General features: G+C 38.7%; 1 protein-coding gene across 2 annotated transcripts in view; it reads left to right on the forward strand.

Annotated features, from left to right (window-relative positions):
* Positions 1-8531: 8531 nt before the first annotated feature.
* The window catches only part of helz2b (helicase with zinc finger 2b), a 33962-nt gene continuing 16303 nt past the window's right edge, over positions 8532-26190 (forward strand). For both annotated transcript variants that reach the window (XM_065266893.1, XM_065266901.1), the window contains exons 1-7: positions 8532-8688; positions 11860-12443; positions 14385-14492; positions 14587-15107; positions 23004-23642; positions 23722-24514; positions 24737-24812. In XM_065266893.1, coding sequence (XP_065122965.1) covers positions 11946-12443; positions 14385-14492; positions 14587-15107; positions 23004-23642; positions 23722-24514; positions 24737-24812 — 2635 coding nt within the window. In that variant the 5' untranslated portion in view covers positions 8532-8688; positions 11860-11945. The remainder of the gene's footprint in view (positions 8689-11859; positions 12444-14384; positions 14493-14586; positions 15108-23003; positions 23643-23721; positions 24515-24736; positions 24813-26190) is intronic.

A 26190-nucleotide genomic window follows, 5' to 3' on the forward strand; every position in this document is an offset into this window, starting at 1 on the left:
TGCAGCTTAGAGTTTTATTTCTCAAACCCCACACACACACTGATTGTGTCTCTCACCCTTAAAAAGCCTTCAGCTCATCAGATCCTAATCAGTCTCAGCTGTGTGGGAATATTGATTTATTTGAGGGGTGACGTTCCCGACTAGCCCAGCAGATGGAGCCATAGCTGTTTGTGATTGAAGCCATCTCAGAGAAATGTACCGTCCCTCCAGGACACAGCCTCTAGTGACATCACACATTCCTCCCCTCGAGACCGACGTCCTCGTCGGGGTAAAGGCAGAGAAGAAGGCATCACGCCGGGAGAGGGCATCTGCATTGCCATGGCGCTTGCCAGCCCTGTGTACAACAGAAAAGTTAAACGGTTGCAAGCTCAAAAACCATCTGGTAACTCTACTGTTAGTTTCCTTGTTCTTGGCCATCCATGGCAAAGGGGCGTGATCAGATACCACAGTGAAACGTCGACCCAGGAGATAGAACCGCAGGGACTCCAGGGCCCAGGTTACAGCAAGACATTCCTTTTCCACGGTTGAATAATTCTTCTCCCTTGGAAGTAACTTTCTGCTTAGATAGAGAATAGGATGTTCTTCACCGTCGTGTGCCTGGGTGAGGACAGCACCTAGACCCACCTCTGATGCATCCGCTTGGACAATGAATTCTTTCTTAAAGTCAGGCGCCACCAGGATTGGACTGGAGCAGAGTGCTCGCTTTAAGTTAACAAAGGCTGCCTCTGCTGCAGGATTCCACTTCACCATTCGTGAGTGGCGTTTGATTGTCAGCTCTGTTAAAGATGTAGCTATGGTAGCAAAGTCCATAATAAAACGTCTATAGTAACCGGCTAGGCCCAAAAATGACCTTACTTGCTTCTTGGTGATGGGCTGTGGCCAGTCCTGTATGGCCTGCAGTTTGGCTTTTTGAGGTTTGACCAACCCTCGCCCAATGGTGTACCCCAGGTAATTTGTCTCATTGAAGGCCAACCTGCACTTTTTTGGGTTCGCTGTGAGCCCTGCCTCCTTGAGCGAATCCAGCACTGCTTGTACTCGGGGTATGTGGCTGTCCCAGTCTGGACTTTGTATGACCACATCGTCCAAATATGCTGCTGCGTACCTCTTGTGGGGAGCAAGGACTCGATCCATTAGGCGTTGGAATGTGGCAGGTGCCCCGTGGAGACCAAATGGAAGATGGGTATAATGGTAGAGGCCGTCCGGGGTGGTAAAGGCTGTCTTCTCTTTGGATGCCTGGGTCAAGGGCACTTGCCAGTAGCCTTTGGTGAGATCAAGGGTGGTTAGGAAGCGAGCATGCCCCAAGGAGTCTATTAAATCATCGACACGAGGCATTGGGTAAGCATCGAATTCTGACACCTCGTTCAACTTTCGATAATCATTACAAAACCGTACTGATCCGTCTGGTTTGGGAACTAGTACAATGGGACTTGCCCAGGCACTTTGGGACTCTTCAATTATTCCCATCTCTAGCATCTTCCTTACCTCCTCTTGTATAGCTACTTTTCGGGCCTCCGGCACACGGTATGGACGCTGATTTACCGTTTTGCCAGGCCTGGTGCGGATCTCATGTTGAACCACCTCTGTGTGTCCTGGAAGGGAGGAAAAGACCTCCCGGTTCCGATCTACGAGTTCCAGGGCCATCTGTCGTTGATGTGGGGACAGACTCTGACCCAGCTGAACCTCTTATCGCACCAATTCCTTGGTCCCTGTGGGGGGTAGACAGCTGAACATCGCCTCTCTGGCGTGCCACTTCTTTAAGAGGTTAACATGATAAATCTGCTCAGTTTTCCTTTACCCAGGTTGCCTCACCTTGTAGTTTACCTCTCCCATGCGTTCAATGACCTCATATGGTCCTTGCCAGGTTGCCAGGAATTTACACTCAACCATTGGCACCAGGACCAGCACTTTGTCTCCCGGCTTAAACTCCCTGGGTTGAGCAGACCTGTTGTAGGAGGCTTGCTGTTGCCGCTGACTGGCCTCTAGGTGTTCACGCATCATGGGATAGATGGCCTTCATTCTGTCCCTCATGTTCCCGACATGCTCGATCAATGTTCGCTGTTGGCATGGCTGCTCTTCCCAGGCCTCCTTGGCGATGTCGAGCAGTCCTCTGGGTCTGTAGGAAAGCAAGAGCTCGAATGGTGAAAAACCAGTAGAAGACTGAGGTACCTCTCTCACCGCAAATAGTATGTATGGTAACAGCTGGTCCCAGTTGCGTCCATCTTCCCCAACTGCCTTCCGTAGCATGGATTTTAGTGTTTTGTTAAAACGTTCGACTAAGCCGTCCGTCTGGGGGTGGTAGACTGAGGTTTTCAGCTGTTTAATTTTCAGTAACGCACAGAGTTCTTTCATCACCCTAGACATAAATGGAGTCCCTTGATCTGTCAATATCTCCTTTGGGATTCCCAGTCTAGTTGAGAGGAGGAACAGCTCTTTGGCGATTTGTCTGGATGTAGCCTTCCTCAGTGGAATGGCCTCAGGGTAACGGGACGCATAGTCCAGGATGACTAGGATATACTGATGTCCCCTGGAACTTCTTGGTAAGGGCCCAACTATGTCTAACCCAATCCTCTCAAATGGAGTTCCGATAATGGGCAGGGGAATGAGCGGGTTTCTATATGTGGGTCTCTGTATTCGAATACAACTAGAAAATACAGAAAGTTTGTGCATTATGAAGTTTTTTATATTACTCTTTTGATTATCATGTTAACCTTACATCGTTAATGTAATCACACATGGTAATCATCATATGTATTAGTTATCATTATTAAAGGATTAAATCATTTCCTTTGCACATCCTCAAAGTGAACTGGTCAGCTCAGGCCAGACTTGTTCCTGTTCTCAGTTTTAACTTCCTTATCCAGTTATATATCTGTCAATGAATCATTAAATATCATATATCACACTTGTTTGTCACATAAGATTGTTTAGATGCTATTGATGTTTGGAGGCGATTCCAAATGGTCCCTGAAATCAGATCTCTGCTGCTCAGCTCAGACCTCATCGAGACCAGGGGCGTCACTAGGCTCATTTTAGGGGGGCTTCAGCCCCCCTAAAATTCTGTCCAGCCCCCCTAAAAAATATTTGAATATTAATTTGTGATCGCTTCAGTCCCCTATAAAAACTCTTTAGAAAAGGCGGCATGCTGCGTCAAGTTCGGCTCCTCCCCTGATCTGAGTCAGCATGGATTTAGCGCGTTTTTCAATCCGCAGGGGGGCCGAGCAGAGCGAACATCAGTAGTACAGGGCGGACTGGCCATCTTGACCTGGCGGCTGTTCTAACCTGCCGTGCAGTCAGCTCAGGTTGACATGTGAAATAATATGATATGAATGAATGACGGACCTCTTAAAATCTACGAGTCAGTCAATCGCGGTGAGAAAATGCCACCACATGACCAAACGGCGGCAACCCACTGCTTTTTGACTTTATCTAACAAATATGCAGCGCAAAGGAGACGCAGAGAGAGACAGACGCAGCGAGATGCTGCAAAATCAATCACAGAAATATTCGCCAAGAAGGGAGCAGGTCAGTCAAGTTACCAGTAAAAGCACGCATCTATATTGCTTATTAACGTTACAGGTTTTTAAGTCAGGTGCTGGCGTGATGCATTGCTTTACAGTTGTTGTACTGAACCCATCAGGCAGATCATTTCATGCAGCGAAATACCAGGTTATTGTGAAGTGTATCCTTTAATAAAACTAGTTTTTTGTGTGGAAAAACTGGATCAAACGTGCAAATCGAGCTTTTAATGGGCTATTCACCTTATATTTGCAGTAAAATAACTTTTTTTTAAATCTAACAGTAAAGTAAAGTATAGCTTATTAAATATGTTTGTTTCATTTCATTTAAAATATTAATATTTCAACATTTGAACTCCTTCCTTTTAAAAAGTGTAAGGCACTTGTAAAGTATTTGTCTTTGGCATTGTGTATTCCTAGTCAGTTTTTGGAGGGTTCAATGTGGTATTTTTAATATTAGCTTGGCTTGCTTTACCTATCTTAACATTTTAAACAATACTAAAACGTATCAACAAGTAAAAGAAAATAAAACAACAAGTAAAAGAAAAAAGTTTTGATTAAACTATATCAGAAAGTAGTAAGTACCCATCCAGATAGTTTTATCCATTGTGGTAGCCCTTGCTTATAAAAAGGTTGGAGACCCCTGACCTACAGTATAGACATAGGGGCTGTTTCCCAAACAGGGCTTAAGTCTAGTTCAAGACTAAAATGCCTGTTTGAGTTTTAGTTCTTAACTAAAAGTAGCTTGCACTAACATATCTTAAAATACATCAGTCACATTGTTTTGTCTCAAGATGCACACTTAAGGTATGCTTGTAAAAACTACATAAACATCCTAATATATCTAAGGCCTTGTCCTGGCTTATCTAAACCCTGCCCTGAAAACCACATCATACTGCATTTTGACAACTCAGTATTAAGGTAGATCACTTGTTGGTCATTCCCCTTTTCTATATTTTAGATCTGTATAATTCCCAGATTAACACAGTGGCTATCAACTAATAATATTAACCTATAAGATTAGCAAATCCGGTTTATGTTTACATTTATGTTAACACACACATTTATCTTATTTTCTGGTTAAAAGTTTATTTTGTCAAAAAAATCCTATGTGAGCAAAGAAATGCAAACAGTAAAATTATGTGTTTGTACTGGAAATGTGTATGTGTATAGAGTGCCGAAGTCATGACGTCACTTTGTAGGCCAACCCGGAAGTTAGCGGCGCATGGGTTCCCTCGATCGAAAAGCCATTCATTTTTCCCATAGACTTTTGGAAAATCGCAAAAAATAAGATCTGTGTTCAACAAAGAGTTATGAACCTTACACGTTTTGTCTATCAAGATAATCTTTATAAGTTAAACGAAAATGTATACATTTTGAAGCCTAAATAAAGCCGTCAGATATAAAATGCTAACGGTATGCTATAAACGGACTACAGCGCACCGGTCGCGGATCAACGTCATCATCAAGCTTCCTCAAACTTTATTTAAAAAACATGATCTGCGCTGTTTATGGACACTTATCCACTTTTTCATGATAAATATTGCCCATTCGTTATTTCCAAAAATGTTAGAAATATTGTTTACACGTGCCTCTTTGAGATTTTTTGTTAATGTTTTATTTATTTATTAGTTTATTATTTCGTTAGTTTATATAAACCTTAATATTATTTTCTTTGTGATTAAGGTTATGATGCATGATCATTGTGCCCCAAATAAACTTTAAAGATTATCTTTCACTGTATTATGTTTGATTGTATGTTTGCATACCATTTGCTAATTCGCCAGAAAAAAAAACATATCAGAAGCCCTAGCTATTGCCGTATCAATTTCCAATCTTATGTACTTTTTCTTACTTAGACGATAGAAAACCATAGATCGAGGAGAGAGAACCACTATAAATCTGGACATAACAGTGCAGCTAAGATGCTGGTTTACTTACCGGTATTGTAAGGGCCAGCATGAGGGACAAGGTTTATCAAGTCTCATTAAGTAAAACTATGGAGAGATAGAGGAGTTAAATAAAGTGTTCTATGTATTTATAAGATAACTATACAATCTCTGAACAAACAGAACACAGTTAAATTCCAAACATTTAATATAATGGTTATATATATAATTATATATGTTGAATTTAAAGAGAATTGTCCAATAGCATCAATGCTTAAATACAATATATTATAATTAAACCATACATGTTCCCTAAATAAACCATATATACTAATTTTGTTCACATTTTCTATATATTTTTACCTGGTAATCCACAAGCCCCAATGTGAGAGCCTGTGTAGTAAATTTTATCTCACATTACTGTGAGCTGACTGGTGTATAGTTACAATAGTTTAACATTTAATTTTTGGTATTTGTTAGACAAGTGACTTACAGTGCATTCAAGCTATAGATATCAGCGTGTTTTCTGGGAATTAAACAAAAGTTAACAAAATGCTCCAATCACATATCCACAGAAACATTGCAGCAAGTTTTGTAGTAAACATCTTTATTTTCATAAAATAAATAAACTGAAAACAAACTATATACTATATAATTCACATGACAAGTCTCTACAGGGAAAGAAGGTATTTTTGCAACACAATGTGAATGCCCACATGGAAAATGCAAGTGCAAGTGTGTATAGTTGTGGCGAATTTTAATCAAGGTCCTCAAGGATGATTTCTTTGGGTCTCCTCCATCCAGCAAAGTACGTAATGGAATCCTCAAAATGAGCAACATATTCAAACACAGCACTGAAAGTATCCCTATCTGGCAATTCCGTCTCCATTCGAATCACACTTTCACTCATCTGAAAAGCTGAATACCTGTCATGACAGTTACTCGTTTGCCTTTGGAGTTAGTCTTTGAGAAGCTGAATCTCTGTTATGGAATGCTCTAACTCAATCTCAAGCTGGATTCTTCTTCTTCGTCCAGACTGCAGCTCTTCTTTAGTTGTGCTTTTATTTGGTTGTTCCTCAGAATTGATAGTGAGGGTTTGATCAGCCGGAGATGGTTCATCATCTTTGTCAGCCATAAATTGTAGCCATTTCCTCCTCTTTATAAATGGGTGGTGGAACATTTTTAGGCACATCAGCCCTATCCTGTCTCAGGGAGTATGAATGATCTTCCAAAATTTGTCCAGTGGGAACATCATTTGTGGATATAAACAAAACGGGGACATTTTATCCCCTGCAGGAAAATGACAGCTGCAGATGCGAGAATGGACACTGGGCATCCGGTCAGCTCGTCTAAGGATAAATTCAAAATAAGCAGTGTTAGTTTTATGGAAGTTACACCTTTACAAATTAAAATTACAAAGATCATACTTTACTACTAAAATAACAAAGATTAATATCATTGCTATCTAATGCCTAACTAGTGCTGTTTACAAATAACTACAACCATTATTATTAGTGGGTAAAGCAAAGTTGAATAAAAGTCAATAAACCAGGTATTATTTTGAATATTTTAATTAAACACATTTCTCGAAGTAACGTTAGCCTTTAATAAAACTGCAGCGGATCTAATCTATTAAACAGCAAAGTAAACAAGCTTTAAGATATTTTAAGAGAAAGACACAGGTAAGTTATTTTAGCTGTTGATTTTGTAATGAAAAACGTTTATTCTTGCTAACTTAGCCTTTTTAATTTCATCTGACCGTCAAAGTATCATATCATTCGCGTGTTGAGCAATATGCACCATTAAAGTTTGGTCGTGCATGGCCACATTAAGGCAGTAAATACGGTGTTCACATGGAAATCATCGTTGTGTTAGCTTACCTTACGGCACAAACGCTGGGGAACTTCGGACTGTACACGAGCATCTTTCATCGACGACTTGTGGTTGCATCTCCGGACAAAACAAAACATGTCAAACTACAGTCTCTCCACAGTACAACAATATTTGGAAAAACTACAATTTGAAAAGACTAAATATATAACGTTATGTATATTAACTGAAAGGTAAACTTGAGAACGTGAGGCTGAAAGGCTAGTGACAGATTTCCTGTCATGATGACGTCTAAACTCCCCGCCAAGGATGTAGTCCCTATTAGCAACTTGTTAGCAACCACCGTTTTATAGGCATAATAAAGTTTTAAAAAATCACAAGCAGATTATAACTGGTGTATTTTATGTCATAGAACAAAACGTGAAAATATTTAGAGGTTTTGTTAACCACAGACCTTATTTCAGGCGATTTAGCAAAAACCCATTCAAAAAACCCATTGACTTCAGGGCGAGGGAACCCGTAGTGCTAAAATGCTAACTCACTTCCGCGTTTTAGCCTACAAAGTGACGCCATTACTTCGGCACTCTATTTGCACAGTGAATAATGAATCAGGAAGTCTTCATTGTAAAAAATCTCCATTCCCAAATAAACATTTTCTAGTCCCATATATGACACACAGGGAATACAATGGAATAGTGGATTGCAATAAGGTTAGTAATAGTAGTATACAACCTAATAGTTAAATAATATTTTTTTAATCATACCCTTACTGGGGGCTGAGCCCCCCTAAAATGAAAATCCTAGAATCGCCCCTGATCGAGACTACACTAAATATCTCTAGACTAATAAAAATTTTATTTTAACAACAGTATTATGAAAAAACAGAAAACCTTACACTTGAGCAATAGCAAGAACCTACAGGCTCTTTTAGACCTACATGACTTTTGCCTGAAGAAGCCATTTTATCTGGCGGATAGCACTGGCTCAAACACTCTTTGTAAAGAATTTCTTTATGACTATAACAGCTTATGTGTCATAATGTTATCTGTAATACTATAATAGTATCTTAGTACTATTGGTTTTTTTTTTTGCAGAAATTTAAAGAGGGTTTTATTTGTGTGTATCATTGTAAAGTGATAGAAATGAATTGCCTAAAGTCCCTGATAGTAATAAGCTCCGGATCCGCCCCGTAGCTTATTGTTATCAGGGATGTTGGTAAACAGATCAGCTGACAAATGTAAACTATTTGATTGCTTGCACTTTCATTATGCAAACAAAAGGGGGAGGGCGAACGTGACCTCACCGTCACCCTTCCTCTGCGCTTCTCGGTAAACGAAAGTTAAGGAAGCGCTGAGATACCCTAATAAAGATGATGATGGGCTTGCATTTTATGTACTTGATGTCTGAGGTGATGAAGATGGCAGCTGGGGTGCATGTGACAGTGCGCGTAAAAGGTGAGTTCAAGACTTTATTCAATAGTTTAGTTTAGCGTGAAAGTGATGGGTGGTTCTCTTAGCGCGTGATCTTTATAATAGATGCGCGCGCTGTCATCGCTTTTTATTGTAGTTTTCGTCTAAGACGTCTGACATCGTCTTTCATTTTTTCTTTTAAATGTATGGATTACAAGAGTCTATTGTTGAACTTGGGTATGTTTAAGTCAATGTTCAGTGTCGTATCGCATCAATATGTGGTATTACATCAGCTGTTGAGTGTAAACAACTGTTAGTTGTAATAAATTAATATTAATAAGTCGGTTTTGAACAAGACGGCACGATTTGTCCTTTCATTAAATTTTCCTGATGTTTGAAAGCAATAGATGTTATATAAAGATGTTATAAAGTTAGATTTTAAATTTCATCCCACATGAAAAATATAGTATATAGTATAGTAAACTAAAGTATTCCTAGCTACTATAGTCCTTTTGAACCTACAATAAATACTACATTATATTATACATAAAGTACTATACTTAGTAAAATTGCTTTAGTATACCACAGTAGTATACTATAATATATGAATTTTTATAAGCACGTTAGTGAAATACTTTTTAACAACTATCAATGCCATTTTTATAATACAAATAAATGATAAATGGCTGTTAACAAATCTCTGTAACCAGGTCTTACTAAAGCAGTCAGACAGGTAATGTAAATACGGCTGTCTGCATTTAATGACATAGTAATCATAGCTTGATGTCTGCATACATATGACATGTGAGGGTAATTTGGGCACTTGGCCAGGTTTGTAAAAAAAACTATAAAAAGTGTAGTCAAAATGAAACAAAAGTAGCTGCTGAGTGGATTGTTGGAAGTTGGGTCATGTTGCTATTTGCTTATATCAAAAGATTTGCTATTTTTGATTATAAATTATGAGCGCACATGATTTTTATTTAAATAATAAAGCTCACAGATAAGACATTTGTAAAAGAAAAAAAACTCAATATTAAACAAATGAAGTTTTTAATTTCAATTTCATTTTGACTTAAAGGTTCTGTAACAAAAGTTTTTTTTTACTTGATTACTGTCTTTAATTAAACTTTATTACTCATATTAATGTCTATGTATAAGCTAGAGTTGTTCAAATCCAAATTGAAGTATTTTGGCATTTAGTATAATATGTTATTAGGCCTTAAATATAGCTAAACTATGTGCTCCAAAACTTTGACTAAATTCACATTTAAAATATATAAGCATTCAAAACATACAATGATTTGCATGATACTGCACTTGAACTGTGGTAACTGAGGTACACTTACTATTTTCAATGTTGGAGGAGTTAGCTTAAGTTTCTATTTCCATGGAAATTAAGTAAATGCATCAAAGCTGCACATTTCTGTTTTATCTGTATTTGACAGTCTTGATGGTGAAACAGTGGGCACATAGTATTTACTTTTATGTTGATTGATGATTGCACAGGGAGTAGGGACTAGGTAGGGAGTCTGCATAGATAAAATTTAACCATGGGAGTTGAATCCTCTGATATGAGTGTATTCTTTAAATGATGGCGACTGTGAGAGGATAGATTTTGTTTAAAAGGAATATTTTGAACAGGACAAGTCCACAAGTAGGTGGTTTTTACTGACCATTTTTTTTATTTCCCCATCAGTGCATAATGTGGTACAGCTATAGTATAAAACAGATTGGTGCAAATAATTGGTGCTTAGTTAGTAGAATCCTCTGAGCATTTTGCAATTTAGACTTAATGATATATTGACATACTGTAAAACTATCCCTATATGGCATACAGCAATGTTTATTCATCCTTGTAATGATCTAAAACTACCACAGCTTTACCTATAACGCTAACTAAAAATGTTTAAGAGATTATACAGTCAATCACAGGTTTCAGGTTAACTACACTACTATCAGTTTGAAAGCTGTTTATTCAAACCTTTTGTGACACTTCACATGCAATTTAGCATTTCTCTGGGTTTTACATAGTTAATATTAGTTTGCTACTGTGAAAATAAATTTTACAGAAAGTCAGGACATGATGACCCAGCATCTAGACCCACTTTCAAATCTGAAATAACAGATGCAGATTAAGCGGCGATCCCACAGAACGCGTTTACGGCAGGTGCAGGCTCGCGTTTTAGCTGCCTCCTGACCATGCGTTTTTGCAGGAGTGCCCTGAGCGGAAAAGCGCCTGACGTCATTTGCGTTATTTTCATTGTCCAATCGAATAAGGGGAGAAGAGGGCCAACGCTATCTCACGAGAATTCGTACATATTTTAAGAGTTGGCTAATTCGTTTTAATTCATACGACCACATTCGTAAGTTTTGATATTTGCCTTGACCCCTGTGACGTTGGGGTTAGGGGTTCGTTTTCGTTGTTTTTTTTTTTCACAAAATTTTACGATTTTGCATGACTAACTTCATATGAATTGATACAAATTAGCCAACTCGTAAAATATGTCTGAATTCTTGTGAGATTAGACTGGGGGGAATTTGGTTGTGCTATTACAAGGTTACAGTTGTTTGGAGTAACCGGAGACTTCACTGCACTCACTGTCTCCTGCATGTTTGTACACCTCCCACCCTCGATCAAGGTCAGAGCAAGCTCCCTCTTTTAAAAGTTCCTGCTATTATGACAGTAAACAGCAAAAGAGCACACACACTTCAATGTTTGACTGACAGGCCACGGTGGTTTCCTAGCAACATAAAAAGCCGTTCCACACTGCTCTTTTTTTAGGGGGTGGCACACCAAAGTGTTTTATCACAGCTGAAAATGCCAGGCAGACGCCAACTGTAAGTGCTTGCCAACTTTTTTCAGTTGTGCGCTTTGGTTGATAAGTCAGTGCAGCACACCCTGTGTTTAAAACGCGTTTGGTGTGATCGGCACCTATTGGATATTGGAACAACACAAGTCAGCTGAATCTGAACTTTACATGCAACTCGAGTGATACAATGATCTAATTCCAATTTTTGTTAAATTGCATATAGATACACTATGAAGTTATTAGAGAAAAATTATGTAATCATATAACGCTTTCCTTGCTTATGTACCTGTATATGTTGTTGTAATATTTTTAGCCAGTGAGTTTTATGTACTCCTTTAAATGCCATTTGTACAGCATCTCTGTTATATACAGAGGTTACCAATTCATTTCTATTTTCTCACTTTAGGTTGAAGTTACATTAATGCTGTGATGATCAGATGAGCAGCCAGTCAAGGAAGTTTTAGTCAGACTGAGTGTGTGACTTCTGCAACAATGTCTACAATGCAGCTTAAAGATGCTCAGCTGCAGCAGTTCATGCAGGTGTATGCGCTGAGAACTGCCTGCAATGAATGTACTCGCAAACACTCTTACATTTCCTACTCCATCCTCTCAGTGCCTCACCGGTGCTCTCAAAATCTAATGCTGGTCAAAGCGAAGGCCAAAGGTCACCGATGGAGCCCTGTATCCTGTCGGCCCTCTTACCCACGACCTAGACGATATGAAGTATGTTGGTTTTTCAAAGAGGAAGTAGGGTGTACTGTTCACCGTGACAAATGCACTTTTGCCAGAAGTACAGAGGAAGCGGCGGTGTGGAACCTGGAGAAACAAACAAGTCTAGACCACAAAAGCTTGATTCATTTGATCAATCAGAGGGAGAAGGTGAACGAACACAGCAGGCGAGAGGATGTTAAGTCGAGCTCTCAAAGTCTCTCTTTGTACCAGGAGAAACTGCTGGAGGAGTTCAGACGCAGCAGCAATGAAATCCTTATTGTGGGTGAAGCAAAAAACTGCACAACAAACCACACATTTACACAAACCCAGGGAGCACAGCTATATAAAAGCTCAGTTTTCTCAGTAGCACTTTTAACTTTCACTAAAAACATTCATTCTGAAGTTAAATAATCATAAATTTCCCATATGTAGGCCTGTGTTTTTTAGTGATATACAGTTTTTTTTAAGGCACAATATGTAATTTTATCCGTTAGAGGTCACTAAAGAACACCAGGGGCGTAGCTTTATAACGCTGTGAAAGGCACTGAACGATGTGATCTGTGCCAATTTGCAAATTAAATAATGTGACACTAAATCAATAAATTCAAATAAAGAGTAAACATTGCATGATAAATAATGACTAAAGAAATGCAAAAATGCAAAGATGAGTTGTATTTTGATGCTTGTGTTTCTTAAGGATCACAGCGTTGTCCAGGCAACAGTCCTCACTTCTGTTTTGTGTTAGTACTGTATGTCCCAGTGTGTGCATAGTGCTTTGCTCCGCACTCCAAAGTATGTCTATTACCAACACAAAAACTACATATTATAAGGGTACAATATAGACGGTTTCATCGGATGCACGTGCGGTGACGCGATACGCGTCTGGTCGAAACTTTACTTCCGGTTTCAGTTTGTTTATTGGTCTGACTAGTTTCTAAACTGAACTCTAATGCTGCGTTCACACCAGCCGCGGTAGAGGCGTCAAGCGCGAGTGATTTCGATGAGAGGTTTTTGCACGGTGCGGTCGCCTCATTTGCGCATGTAGTTCGTGCGAATGGCGCGAATTGAACATTGCCACGGGAAACGCGCGAGTTAAAAAAAAATTACTTTGGCGGAAAAACGCGCCGCATTAACCAATCAGGAGCTCTAGTAGTTACGAGATTACAGGAAGCGAGCAGAGTCGCAGAAGCCCCTCCCATCACGCAAATTTTCACGTGAATGTCTCAATGACTAGAATGTCATGTGCTGCTTTCACGTGTGAATGAAACGAGTAAACTCAAAATGTACAAGTGGTAAACTAGACACGGTAGACGCGAATTTCAATCAAACGCAGCTGGTTTGAACCCACAGTAACTGTGGGTTCAAACCAGACGTGAGTTCAACGATTTGCGCGAGTAGATTACATTCAAAGTCAATGCAAAGACGGGATCAGATGCGTCCTCGCGTGGGGCGACGCGATATGGGCGGCGCGTTTGCCGCGAAAACACGCGCTATTCGCCTCAAACGTGTCTTCGCCCAAGTTAAAAAATATTAAACTCGAGCATAAAATTTGCATGACACTAAGTTAAATCCTGTGAGTAATCTAGAGCGAGTAACGCGATGCCCCGCGTTTGGTGTGTACGTAGCATTAAACAAATACCTCGTCGAAAATAACAAATGTTTTGGTTTCCTAGGTAATCTACCTGTTTTTATTTTGCTTGTTATATAAACAAACTACTTTGAAAAGGACTTTGTTGTTATTTATTCTTAGCGGAGTATACCGTAAGTTACGTGTTGACCAAGAAAGCCGCTGGTTTATGTTGTTACTGCTGAAACTGTCTATAAGTAAGAATAATTGACGACGTGCTGTTGAATTATTTGAAAATAATGTACACCCACGTTACCACAAAAATTGCTCTGGTGCCTATTTTTAAGACATTTAAAGGGTTAGGTGTGTGGTTTACAGAAAAATAATCGACACCCATGGAACATTTCTAAGCCAGTCAGAATAAAGCATTCAACAGCCCCATAGTATAAGTAGGCTTTAAGTACTCTTTTCAGCATACATCACTGCGCAGATCAATGATATCAAAGTATCACGAGAGTGACGCAACTGTTAGATCAGAAGACACTAAAAATAAACTAAGACACATTTCAAAGCCTGTATCTTCTTGTAACGAGAAAGAATACATCTTTTCCCTAAACGAAACCAAAAATGTCAAATGTGTGTATATTTTGCAGATCTCCGAGCAGGTGGATGATGTGTGCGTTTCACACGATCAGAGTCTGATTGTAGACTGTTTACAAACAGACGGTGAAATAACATGGAGATTCAAAATAACCACTGAGGTCAGCGATATATCCACAGCTTACATTTTGCTGTATTATGCACCACCTGTGCATGTGTGTGCTCACATGCATGCGTTTATTTGTGTTTGTCTAGAGGTCTTTGGTGCATGTGGCTCTGTTGAAAGTGGAAAGTGGTGCTATTTTCTCCTTGGGTGATAATTTGAACACTTTCCCCCCTATAACACACACTCCAGGCCACCACCTCCGCTCCTCGCAATCCACATATGAGCTGAGCGTATGCTTTCTGTCTTTCCGCCCCGGTGTGTACGAACAATGGCTGGTGTTCGACTTCGACATGCGACCGGTTCTGCTCAGGAAAATTAAGGTGAGAGTCGGCGAGCAGTTTCATGTCCAGCAGGATGAAGAAGAGAACAAATGTGCTGAAAATGTTTCGAATGAACGCTGGGACAGGGGAAACAGGGTCATCGTGCCCTTCTACACCACCAGTCGAGGGGTAGACGAGCTGCTGCTTAGTAAATACAAACCACCCCAGATGAATCTACATTTCAGCTCCTATACAGATCACAGTTTACCACTTCGACAGGACAACTACAGAGAGAGAGCTCACGACTTCCTGTTCAGAGAGGAAATTGCTGAGGAGAAGCTCATTAGCAGGTACACTATAGTCTGTTTATTAAGTCTGCCAATTACTTTGTGCTATGGTGTAAATGTTATTGTTTGCACATACACTCACCTAAAGGATTATTAGGAACACCTGTTCAATTTCTCATTAATGCAATTATCTAATCAACCAATCAAATGGCAGTTGCTTCAATGCATTATGGGGTGTGGTCCTGGTCAAGACAATCTCCTTAACTCCAAACTGATTGTTAGAATGGGAAAGAAAGGTGATTTAAGCAAATTTTGGCAATGCCTTGTTGATGCTAGAGGTCAGAGGAGAATCCATCATGCCTTGTTACCACTGTGCAGGCTGGTGGTAGTGTAATGGTGTGGGGGATGTTTTATGGCACACTTTAGGCCCCTTAGTGCCAATTGGGCATTGTTTAAATGCCACGGCCTACCTGAGCATTGTTTCTGACCATGTACCCATCCTCTGATGGCTACTTCCAGCAGGATAATGCACCATGTCACAAAGCTTGAATCATTTCAAATTGGCTTCTTGAACATGACAATGAGTTCACTGTACTAAAATGGCCCCCACAGTCACCAGATCTCAACCCAATAGAGCATCTTTGGGATGTGGTGGAACGGGAGCTTCGTGCCCTGGATGTGCATCCCACAAATCTCCATCAACTGCAAGATGCTATCCTATCAATATGGGCCAACATTTCTAAAGAATGCTTTTTGAATCAATGCCACGTAAAATTAAGGCAAGAGGCCAAAGGGGGTATTAGTATTAGTACAGTATTAGTATGGTGTTCCTAATAATCCTTTAGGTGAGTGTATGTAGGCATGGTCCGGTTACCCGTTTCAAGGTATACCGAGGTTTCAAAGAGTCAAGGTTTCAAAAGCACAAAAATTTTCTGTGATACCATTTTCAAGGCATTATCTTTTTTTAATTATTATCATTTAAAGGCTTTATTTTTACTTGGCATACATGTTGCATAAATGTATTGTATACAGTTGAAAAGTTGTTTGTATATGCAGACATTTTTAAATAACACATTTTAGTGTTGCAATTGCAATACCACAACACTGTAAAACTCTTAAGGTTATCAAACCGCTAAAATACCGGCCCATGCCTATGTTTACATTAAAGGATTTACTTAAGGAAATATTTTTTGAAAGTCAATATCCTGTGGTGTTTATCAGTATTAATGGCTCACATTAAAGTTAAAAGTCTCCCTGTGGTGAAAGTGTTTAATGTTGCTAAGTGTTATATGTCTGTGGTGTTTACATTTTTCTTTAAGACCATTCATGTGCAAATTCAGCAGTCACCATCATTGCTGAGTATATTTACTTAAATGCAAATTTTCTATGCATTAAGCATGTCAACATGTTGACTGAGTGGATTAGGTAGTCGAGCTGGTATGATTGTGTAGGGGCAAAACTTATTTGCATATAGGCGGATTCACGTACGCACTGGAAAAACATTTACATGTCATTGTGAGTTTTAAGGGATACAATTATTGACAGGGGAGTACAGGGAATTATAGGGCACTTTGTTTGTTTTATTCAAAAGCAACGCTGTTGAATACTTAATGAGCAGTGGAGTTTACGACAACCATATTTTGGTTGAAAGACAAGCATTTGAAAGTCTGGAATCTGAGGCTGCAAAAAAATAAAAATATTGAGAAAATCGCCTATATGTCCACATAAGTTCCTTAGCAACACATATTACTAATAATAAAGACATTCATATATATATATATATATATATTTACAATTTAATTTACAAAATATCTTTATGGAACATGATCTTTACTTAATATCCTAATGATTTTTGCTACACATATACTCATGCTACTTATGACTCAAGCAGCATAAGTATATACTACTTGTGGTCCAGGGTCACAAATAATGTTTAATAAATAACTAAAGTGATAAAAGAGGAAAGGCGGGGAGGTGGATGAACAGGTTAGGGATGGGATGTGAACAAGTGGATTCCTTTATAATGATCTGTTCTTTAGTCAGGGAAGGACTAATCGAAGAAATATGTTATTATGAAGAATCTCAGTCTGTGAAACTGTTTCTGTAAATGATGACACAAGGCTGTAGATATTAAATTATTTCAAAACATACAAACACATTCCCAGTATCAGCCACACCTAAAGGTGTATGTTATCCTATACCAGGTTACTTCTGGATCATTGACTTTGTAAAGCTGAGTCTCCTTGACGTTACCATGACAAATTCAAATAACAGATTTTACTTTTAAATTGCATGAGAAGTGTAAAAATAAAGAAGATAAAATAAATGTAATTGTTTCTGAGTTTAAGTGTCAGAGGTAACAAAACTGAAAATGGCCACACTTTTTGTTTAATCAACTCAGATTTACAGATGAAGTTGACATATTTCAACTCATCACTGGACAAGATAAACAGCAAGTTAAAATGCACTGTAAAAAGTGTTTCTGTGCCTTAGTAGATTTAACCAAAAATAAATTGAGTAAACTGTATTAAAAAAATTTAATTCTTGTTTTTTTAATCAAAATATGAGTTAAAATAAAATAAAAATTGGAATAAATTGATTAATTCTAAATGAACACATTATTGAGTAAATTCAACTTAATTTTATTATGTATAATCGATTTAAATTTGTAAGAAAGAAATGTACTTAATAATTTTGTGTTAAAACTACATGAATTATTTTAGTAAACACAACTAACTAGGCAGTGGACTTGCAGTTCCCAGCATGCTTTGCATGGGACTGCATTTGGAGAGTGAAATTTGAATTGAAACTTTTTTTGTTTTGTTTTTAACTAAAAAGAAAGACTTGTTAGTGTTTAATGTTCATTTATCTTCGATATTTGAAAGAGTTTCTGTTTCTTCTTTGAATTTTAGTTACCATTGTTCAGAAAACTGGTGCTTGTGCATAGACTGCATACTGAAGTGTGTCGCGCTTTACAGCTGCCCAAAACAAAACTGAGTGGGTGCGTTTTTTGAATAAACGTTTCTAGCCCTCATCTCACGGCATAAAAACAACAACTAACCATAAATATGTTACCTGTACCAAGAAAGTAGGTTTATCTAACTGAGTAATACTAGTACAATTAGTTAACTCAACTCAATTTTATTGCATTCATATTAAGTAATGTTAGTGTGTTCAATATACTTAAAAAAGGTTGCAAGTTGACTCAACCTAAAACTTCCCATGCAGTCACTTGCCTCACTTTTTATAAGTTAGATCTAGGTATAACTTTTTACAGTGTGTTTTGTAAATCTGAGATGATTAAACAAAAAAAATTAAGGCAGCAAATAATTTTGGTAACACTTTAGTATAGGGACCAATTCTCACTTTTAACTAGTGTCTTATTAGCTTACATATTAGCGGTTTATTAGTGCTTATAAAAGACATATTAATGCCTTGTTCTGCATGACCATATTTTACATCCCTTAACTCAATCCAATACCTAAACCTAACGTCTACAACAACTACCTTATTAGCTATTAATTAGCAGTAAATTGGGAGTTTACTAAGGCAAAAGTCATAATTAATAATCAATAAGTGTTCCCCGTACTAAAGTGTTACCATAATTTTTTACAGTTCACTGATTCTGATAGTGACACGTGTCATATGGTTGAGCAAACCATGTTGATAAAGTCATTACTACTGTAAAAGCATTTTTATTACTAGGTCAGTTGCTGTTGTCATGACTAATTAAACATGGGCAGGGCTGCTTTTGTTTTGTATTGCTCAGATGAATTCATTGAGATAAAAAGACTTGTTGACTCAATGCCAACAGCTTCAACTCTGATACTGAATGTTGACTGGTGTCGATCTGGTTTCCTTCAGTAAAATACTAGGAAATCTAGAGAAATTATCTTTGACATTAAAACAACAATAGATACAGGCTAACAAATAAAAATGAATGATGAGTGTATTATGGTAGTATATGAATATAAATATCTGGGGATGGTAAAATTCCAGTGTACCGTGGGAGGGACACTGCATTATTTACCAGAAAACTTCCTCAAATACAACATCTCAAAAACAAAAAGCTAAACGTCACATATTATCTTTGGAAAGCTAAAATTCTTGTGATTCGAATGGTGTAAACTGTTTTAAGATACAATCAACACAGCAGGTACAATTTGTGTCCTTTTTAGGTATTTTTAAGCCTTTGTTAACAACTGAATTGAGGTGTAAATACAGGACTTGGGGTTGCAGAGATTGTATGCGTTAGCTTCAGCAGATTGGTAGCACAGAAGCAAAGCGAATTTTGGAAAAGGACAAATAACACTGCCTTTCTCAAAGGAATAGTTCATCTAAAAAACAAAAAAATATTGTGTTATCATTTACTCTCATTTTATTACAAGCCTTTAGAAATGTCTTTGTTCTGATGAACACAAGGAAGATATTTTAAATGTTTGTAAGCAAACCGATCAGAGGCCCCATTGACTTCCATAGTAGGAGAAAAAAATACCATGGAAGTCAATGTGGCCTTTGATTAGTTGGTTACAAACATTCCTTCCATCTTCCTTGTGTACATCAGAACAAAGACATGTATACAGGTTTGTAACAACATGGGCAGGGCCCAGACCGGCCCACTACATACCACCCATATTTGTGCAATCTTGACTATGTATACCACCTCAAAGCCATATAATGATTAAGTAGAAAAGTAATAGAGCTGACACGTGACATTAGAATAATATAATGCAAGCACTGTAAAAGGCTTTGCAGGTTTTAAAAATCTACTAATTGTCTTAGCCAGTGTGCACAATGTGTACACTAACCATTCTGACCACCTTATGATAAAACTGAGACCCGATAAGGATTTCTTGTCTAATGGTCACACCTTAATTTTGCAATTTCTATAGCATGGCATCTTTCTTGTGGACAATTTATAAGGAATTTTCCACTGTGTCTTAAACCTTTTTTGTCCCATTTTACCTAAAAGAAAATGTGCATAATAATTATGCACAGCTAAATATAAGGTCTTTTTTCCTTCAGCCATAATTAACAATAATATATGACTTCTAGATGATTATTTACGAAAAATTAATGGTTGCAATTAAGATTAATTTGTTTGGTTAAAGGTGTCTGGAAAAAACAGTGATCAAAATTTCAACGTAGCTACTTGATAATTCTACCCACACTGTATTTTATTGCCGTGTTATCACCATCATTTTGCAAACAGCCATTGGTCTATCACTTGTGTTGTTGACCGAGTTTTATCAAAGGGATATCTACACTAACGAGTGTATTAAACACAGTTCTGCTTACTGCAGGTCCACTAGCTTCTCCCTCGTCTCTAATTACTTTTTGACAGATGATGCACACTGACGCTGCATAGAGAGAGTACAGCGCATCATAACCTGAAAACCACGCCCATCGGGGGAAAACAATCCATCCGTCTCCATTAACTTTGTATTGCGTGAGGCCGCCTCCTTGTCATTTCTGGCTTTAAAGAAAAAACTGAATAATGCCTAAAAGTTGCTGTGTGACAAGGTGTACAGCTAACAAGCCAAAAAAAAAACAGAAATAAGTTTTTATAAGCGGTCGACACCAAAAAACAAGCGTTTAAAGACACAAAAGTGGAACACAGGCAACTTTTCATAGTACTACTACTAGTAGAACTGCGGCCACTAGAGGGAAAAGTAGTTGGCGATCCACTTTTTTTTCCTTAAAGGCTGGGTTTTACGGCTCGACAGCTTATAAAAATATATTTCTGGGTTTTTTGACTTGTTAGCTGTACATATTGTCACACAGCAGCTTTTAGGCATTATTCTGTTTTTGTCATTAGCCAGAAATGACAAGGAGGCGGTCTCTTGCAATACAAAGTCAATGGAGACGGCTGGATTGTTTTCCCCCCGGTGGGCGTGATTTTTAAATTAGCATAACTGGCTTTGTCTCTATGCTCCCAAAGAGACCAAACATTCTTTAAAGATGTGATTGGGCTAGCCAAATGTCAAATATAAAGAACCAATTGGCTGATGATTATTTGTTGCATGGGCCGGTCTGTCTGGAAAAAACATCTTACGCTGTCGGAGCCGATGGTGTAGTGGGCCGCGCTCTGACATATGTAGGGCCCTATAATTTCCGCGATCACGGAATCGCGGACGGTATCGCAGAATTGGCAAATTAACACAGAATCTAGAGTTAATGCGGAATTTCACGGAATTTTACATATTTTGAATAAAATTCTGTTTTTGTGTGGGAGACGAACGTATGTCTGGGGGAAATGCAGACCGGGGGAAGTAAATCTGCGCGACAAACTACCTCCGGTCGTTTCAGACCCCCTCCAAAACACTGAAACCATGGCGAAGCGGCTCTCCGCGACTCTGCTTTCGTCAGCGAAAAAATTAAGAAATGCGACGCTAAGCACTTAGTTCTGAGCAGTTCTCACATGACTTTTATGTGACCGGAGAACTGTTATTTTGTAAGTTTTGTCAACACTGTTCACTGTGAGCGCAAAGATACATGCACTCTCTGATCCACGTGCATCTCTCTCACATGCACACGCTCTCGCATCTGTCCAAACTCCGAACACAAATCCTCATGTATTTGTTCAGTTTTATGCATTTCAAGCGAGCTGAAGCAAACTAACTATCCCTCGCATTTAAAATATAATCATCTGCATCATGGCGCTGCTCTCTGTCTCTCTTTCACTCGCACGTGCAAAGAGCTGCGCATTCATGCTGTCCTAAGTCAGTTCAGTAAGTAATAATCCTGTGTATGTTTGTGAAGTTATATGCATTTCAAGCGATCGTGTATAAAATATGTATCGCGTTTCGCTGGACCGATGTGTTTAAGGCACTTCTGAAGGCACCACTGCTTTGACACCTTGTTGTAGCCTTCTGCAACAACACTAAAAAATGCATTGTATTGAGGTGCACGTGTGGGTGTGCGTGCATGTGCGTGTTTAAATGTATCTTGTACAGTCATTAAATAATCGTGTTATCCAGTTTTTCCCCAAATCATTTACATTTTAATCATTAACATTAAAGGCACACTCTTTTTATGACTAAAATAACAGTAAAGGGTAAAAAAAATAATTGGCCAAAATTAAAACTGATAAAATGGAATTTGCAAAAATTTAAACGGAGAAAACGGAATTTGGGAAAAAATAAAATGGAATTTGGGAAAAAATAAAACGGATTTTATAGGGCCCTATATATGGTGCAAATGCACTTCCGGTGACCCGAGTGTGAATCCCTCGAGGTCCTTTGCCGCTCCTATACCCCTCTCTCCACCCTCTACTTTCCTGTCGTCTCTCAAAAACGTCTCTCTATTATCTATCAATAAAGGTAAAATGGCCCCAAAAAGAATTATATAAAAAACATCTTATGCTAATTTAAAAATAAAAATGCATTACACCGCCACCGGGCCTTGCAGCGCCATCAATTAATTAAGCAAAAATAGAAGAAAGAAATGGGCAGCAATGCACAATGTATGAGTGTTATGAGCTGGTCAGACAAAAATAAGAGTGTATCAGCCCAAAAGGTACGACAGCCCACCTGTAAATTGCTCGGTGTGCCAGATGGCCAGTCCGCCCCTAAAACATGAGTGTGAGTAAATTATGACAGAATTTTCATTATGACAGAATCATCAAGCTTTAAAAAGCATACTGTGCTTCATCCAGGCAGGGCACTGTATTTTAGTTCTACCCCTGTTGTTTCTGAAGTCTTTGGCTGCCCATAGAACAGTGTGAGTCAATGAAGTCAATAGCAATCATTTCTGAGCTTACCTTAGCAGTTTTGTATAGCACCCACTAGTGTTCAGAAAAAGAAAAATGCCGAACATTGGAAACATGTTATGTGAATCTAAAACACATATAAAAGAGTACCACAAAGTTTTTTCTTATTAAAATTCAAGTAAGTGGCTTGTATTTGCTGATTGCAGCTGTAGTTATAGTCACTCCTGTGTTCTTCTTTTAACTTTCAGATTAAATGTCTGCGGAAGCGCTTCACTCTCAGAGCTGAATGTGTCACAGTTTTCCATTTCAAGGAGGCTGTGTGCTACACTTAAGGTCTCTTGTATACTTACCCCAGACACCCCTGAAGGGCTGATGCTAAAACGAGGGGTACAGATGGCTTTGGTGAACTCCATAGCAACATACACCAGTGCACCGGCGAAACATGCAAACCGAGTCTATGAGGCGTTGGTGCTCAAACCTGCTGCCAACGAGGGTCACATCAGCCTCGAGCTATCTGCAAAATCTGTGTCTGAGCTACAGTTGAAGAAAGATAGCAGATGTGAAATGGAGGTTCAGTTTCAGCTAAGCAGGTTGTGGTTCTGTCAGATGCACCAGGCTATTGACCACCTACCAGACTTGCACAATGTTCTGCCTGACCTCAATAACTGTTGTGTCCCTGTGAATACGACCAGACAGTCTGAGATGAACAACAAGCAGCAAATTGCATTGAATTTCATCCTTGGCAAGTGTGAAGGAAGCAAGGCTGCAGCACCCTTGCTGATATACGGGCCATTTGGCACTGGAAAGACCCTCTGCCTCGCGTCAGCCGCCATACAGCTTGCCCATCAGCCCAAAACCAAAGTGCTTATCTGCACATATACTAACAGGTACAATGTTACATTAATAAGAGATAATGTAGATACAAGAAAATACAATAAATCTAATCATCGGTTTTGCTCCTTTTAGCTCTGCAGATCTATATGTCAGTGTGCACTTCCATCCATATATTACGAAAGGACATCCAAACCTCAAAATACTCAGGATAAAGGCAAACAAAGGTGGGGCTTCCATCACAGCAACTGATGACATCACTCGTAAATATTGTCTCTGCTCACCAGATGGACAGTCTTTTATCTTCCCAACACAATCCGATCTAGAGTCACAGCGGATCATCATAACTACCACAACAATGGCGCGCCGCTTTCTTGACCTCAAACTTCCTAAAGGCTTCTTCAGTCACATCCTGATAGACGAAGCATCACAGATGCTGGAGAGTGAAGCACTCATGGCTCTTGGGTTAGCAGACAAACACACTCGAGTGGTTTTAGCTGGAGACCACATGCAGATGGCTCCAAAACTTTTTTCCGTATCTAACAACAAACATTCGGAACACACATTGCTCAATCGCCTCTTCCGTTACTACCAAGATCACAGCAGCAACATCGGCAAGAAAAGTCGGATCATCTTTAATGAGAACTACCGATCCACTGCGGAAATAGTGGACTTTGTATCCACTCACTTCTATGTAAGTGATGGCATCAAGGCCAAAGGAGATGTTCCTCGTCATCCCAAGCTATACCCTATGATGTTCCATCATGTCAGAGGGGAGTGTCATTTGGACTCCATCTCTATGTCCTGGTACAACCGTGCTGAGGTCAATAGCGTCATTAATGTGATCCAAGACCTTATGACTGACTGGCCAGAGGAATGGGGTAAAAGAGAACCAATGCAGATCTGTGTGTTAAGTGAAGGCCGGCAGGTACCCTAAGTGTTTATTACCCTGGTCAATGATTATCAAGGCTAAAAATTATTATTGCTGTCCCACAATGTCATATTTATGTTTAACATATAAGTTTGAAATCATAGGCTGTTGCAATCACACAATTAATGATCCTAATGAAAGTCATAAACCTATACTACAAATCAACAAATTCCATCCTTTCATTTAAATTTTACACACATTTCTTTTTAATCTTTTCAGGTTGAAATTATCAGAAGCAGTCTTCGTTGGAAAGGAATTCATGGAATATCAGTGCAGAATTTAGCAAACATCCAAGGTATCACTGAACTCCAATGTCAGCCATATTGCTTTGTCCTCTTGACACACAGTCTAGCAGGCATTGAGGCTGTATTTTGCAATTCTTTGTTAATTAAAATAAATAAAAAATTGTAATTGTGACTGGAGGCATCCTAGAGAGACGTTTTACATGCTTTAAAGGGACACTCCACTTTTTTGAAAAATGCTCATTTTCCAGCCCCCCTAGAGTTAAACATTTGATTTTTACAGTTTTGGAATCTATTCAGCCGATCTTCGGGTCTGTCTGTACAACTTTTAGCATCGCTTAGCACAATCCATTGAATCTGATTAGACCATTAGCATCGCGCTAAAAAATAACCAAAGAGTTTCAATATTTTCCTATTTAAAACTTGACTCTTCTGTAGCTACATCGTGTACTAAGACCAAGTAAAAGTTGCGATTTTTCTAGGCCGATATGGCTAGGGACTATACTCTCATTCCGGAGTAGTAATCAAGGACTTTCCGTCCTACCAGTGATCGGAAATAGTCCTTTGCTAACGAAAGTAACCAAAGGGACTATTTTCAGGCGCTGTGTAATATCATTGCGCCTGCTGCAGCCATGGTATGGAAGCAAAGTCCTTGATTATTACGCCAGAATGAAGATATAGTTCCTAGCCATATTGGCCTAGAAAATTGCAACTTTTAATTTTCCGTCGATCTTAGTACACCAATGTAACTACAGAAGAGTCAAGTTTTAAACAGGAAAAATTATCGAAACTCTTTGGTAATTTTTAGTACTAAGAGGAAACCAACTCAACTCCAACAAACTAATATAAATGGAGTGAATATTGAGAGTGTGGAACAGTATAAATACTTGGGTACTATTTTGGACAACAAATTGTCCTTTTCTCCAAACACCGAGGTTTTGTGTAAGAAGGGGCAGCAAAGATTGTATTGTTTGCGGAAATTACGGTCATTTCATGTGGACAAAACATTGATGAGTATGTTCTACAGATCCTATGTTGAGTCATTGCTGTCTTTTTCACTTATGTGTTGGTTTAATTCTCTAAATGTGAAAAATAAGAGAAGTTTAGAGAGAATTGTAAATCAGTAAAGCAAAATAACAGGGAGGAAGCAGATGTCTATGGCCCAGTTATACTGCAGAGAGGTTTTGGGGAAAGCCCAGAGTATAATGGGTTTGACCTTCTCCCCTCAGGCATTGGTACAGGATCATTATTAGCAAAACAAATCGTTTTAAACATTCATTTGTCCCATCAGCTGTGAAACTTTTAAATATGAGAAAAGGTATTTTAAATTATTTTGTGAATTTGGTAAATGTATTGTGTTGTTATGTTCTTTATGTTCTGTGTGATATACTTGTACTATGCTGCAACAAAATTGCCTTCGGGAAATGAAAT

This window comes from Paramisgurnus dabryanus, chromosome 6 (genome assembly GCF_030506205.2).
Source record: "Paramisgurnus dabryanus chromosome 6, PD_genome_1.1, whole genome shotgun sequence".
In the NCBI taxonomy this organism is placed as follows: Eukaryota; Metazoa; Chordata; class Actinopteri; order Cypriniformes; family Cobitidae; genus Paramisgurnus; species Paramisgurnus dabryanus.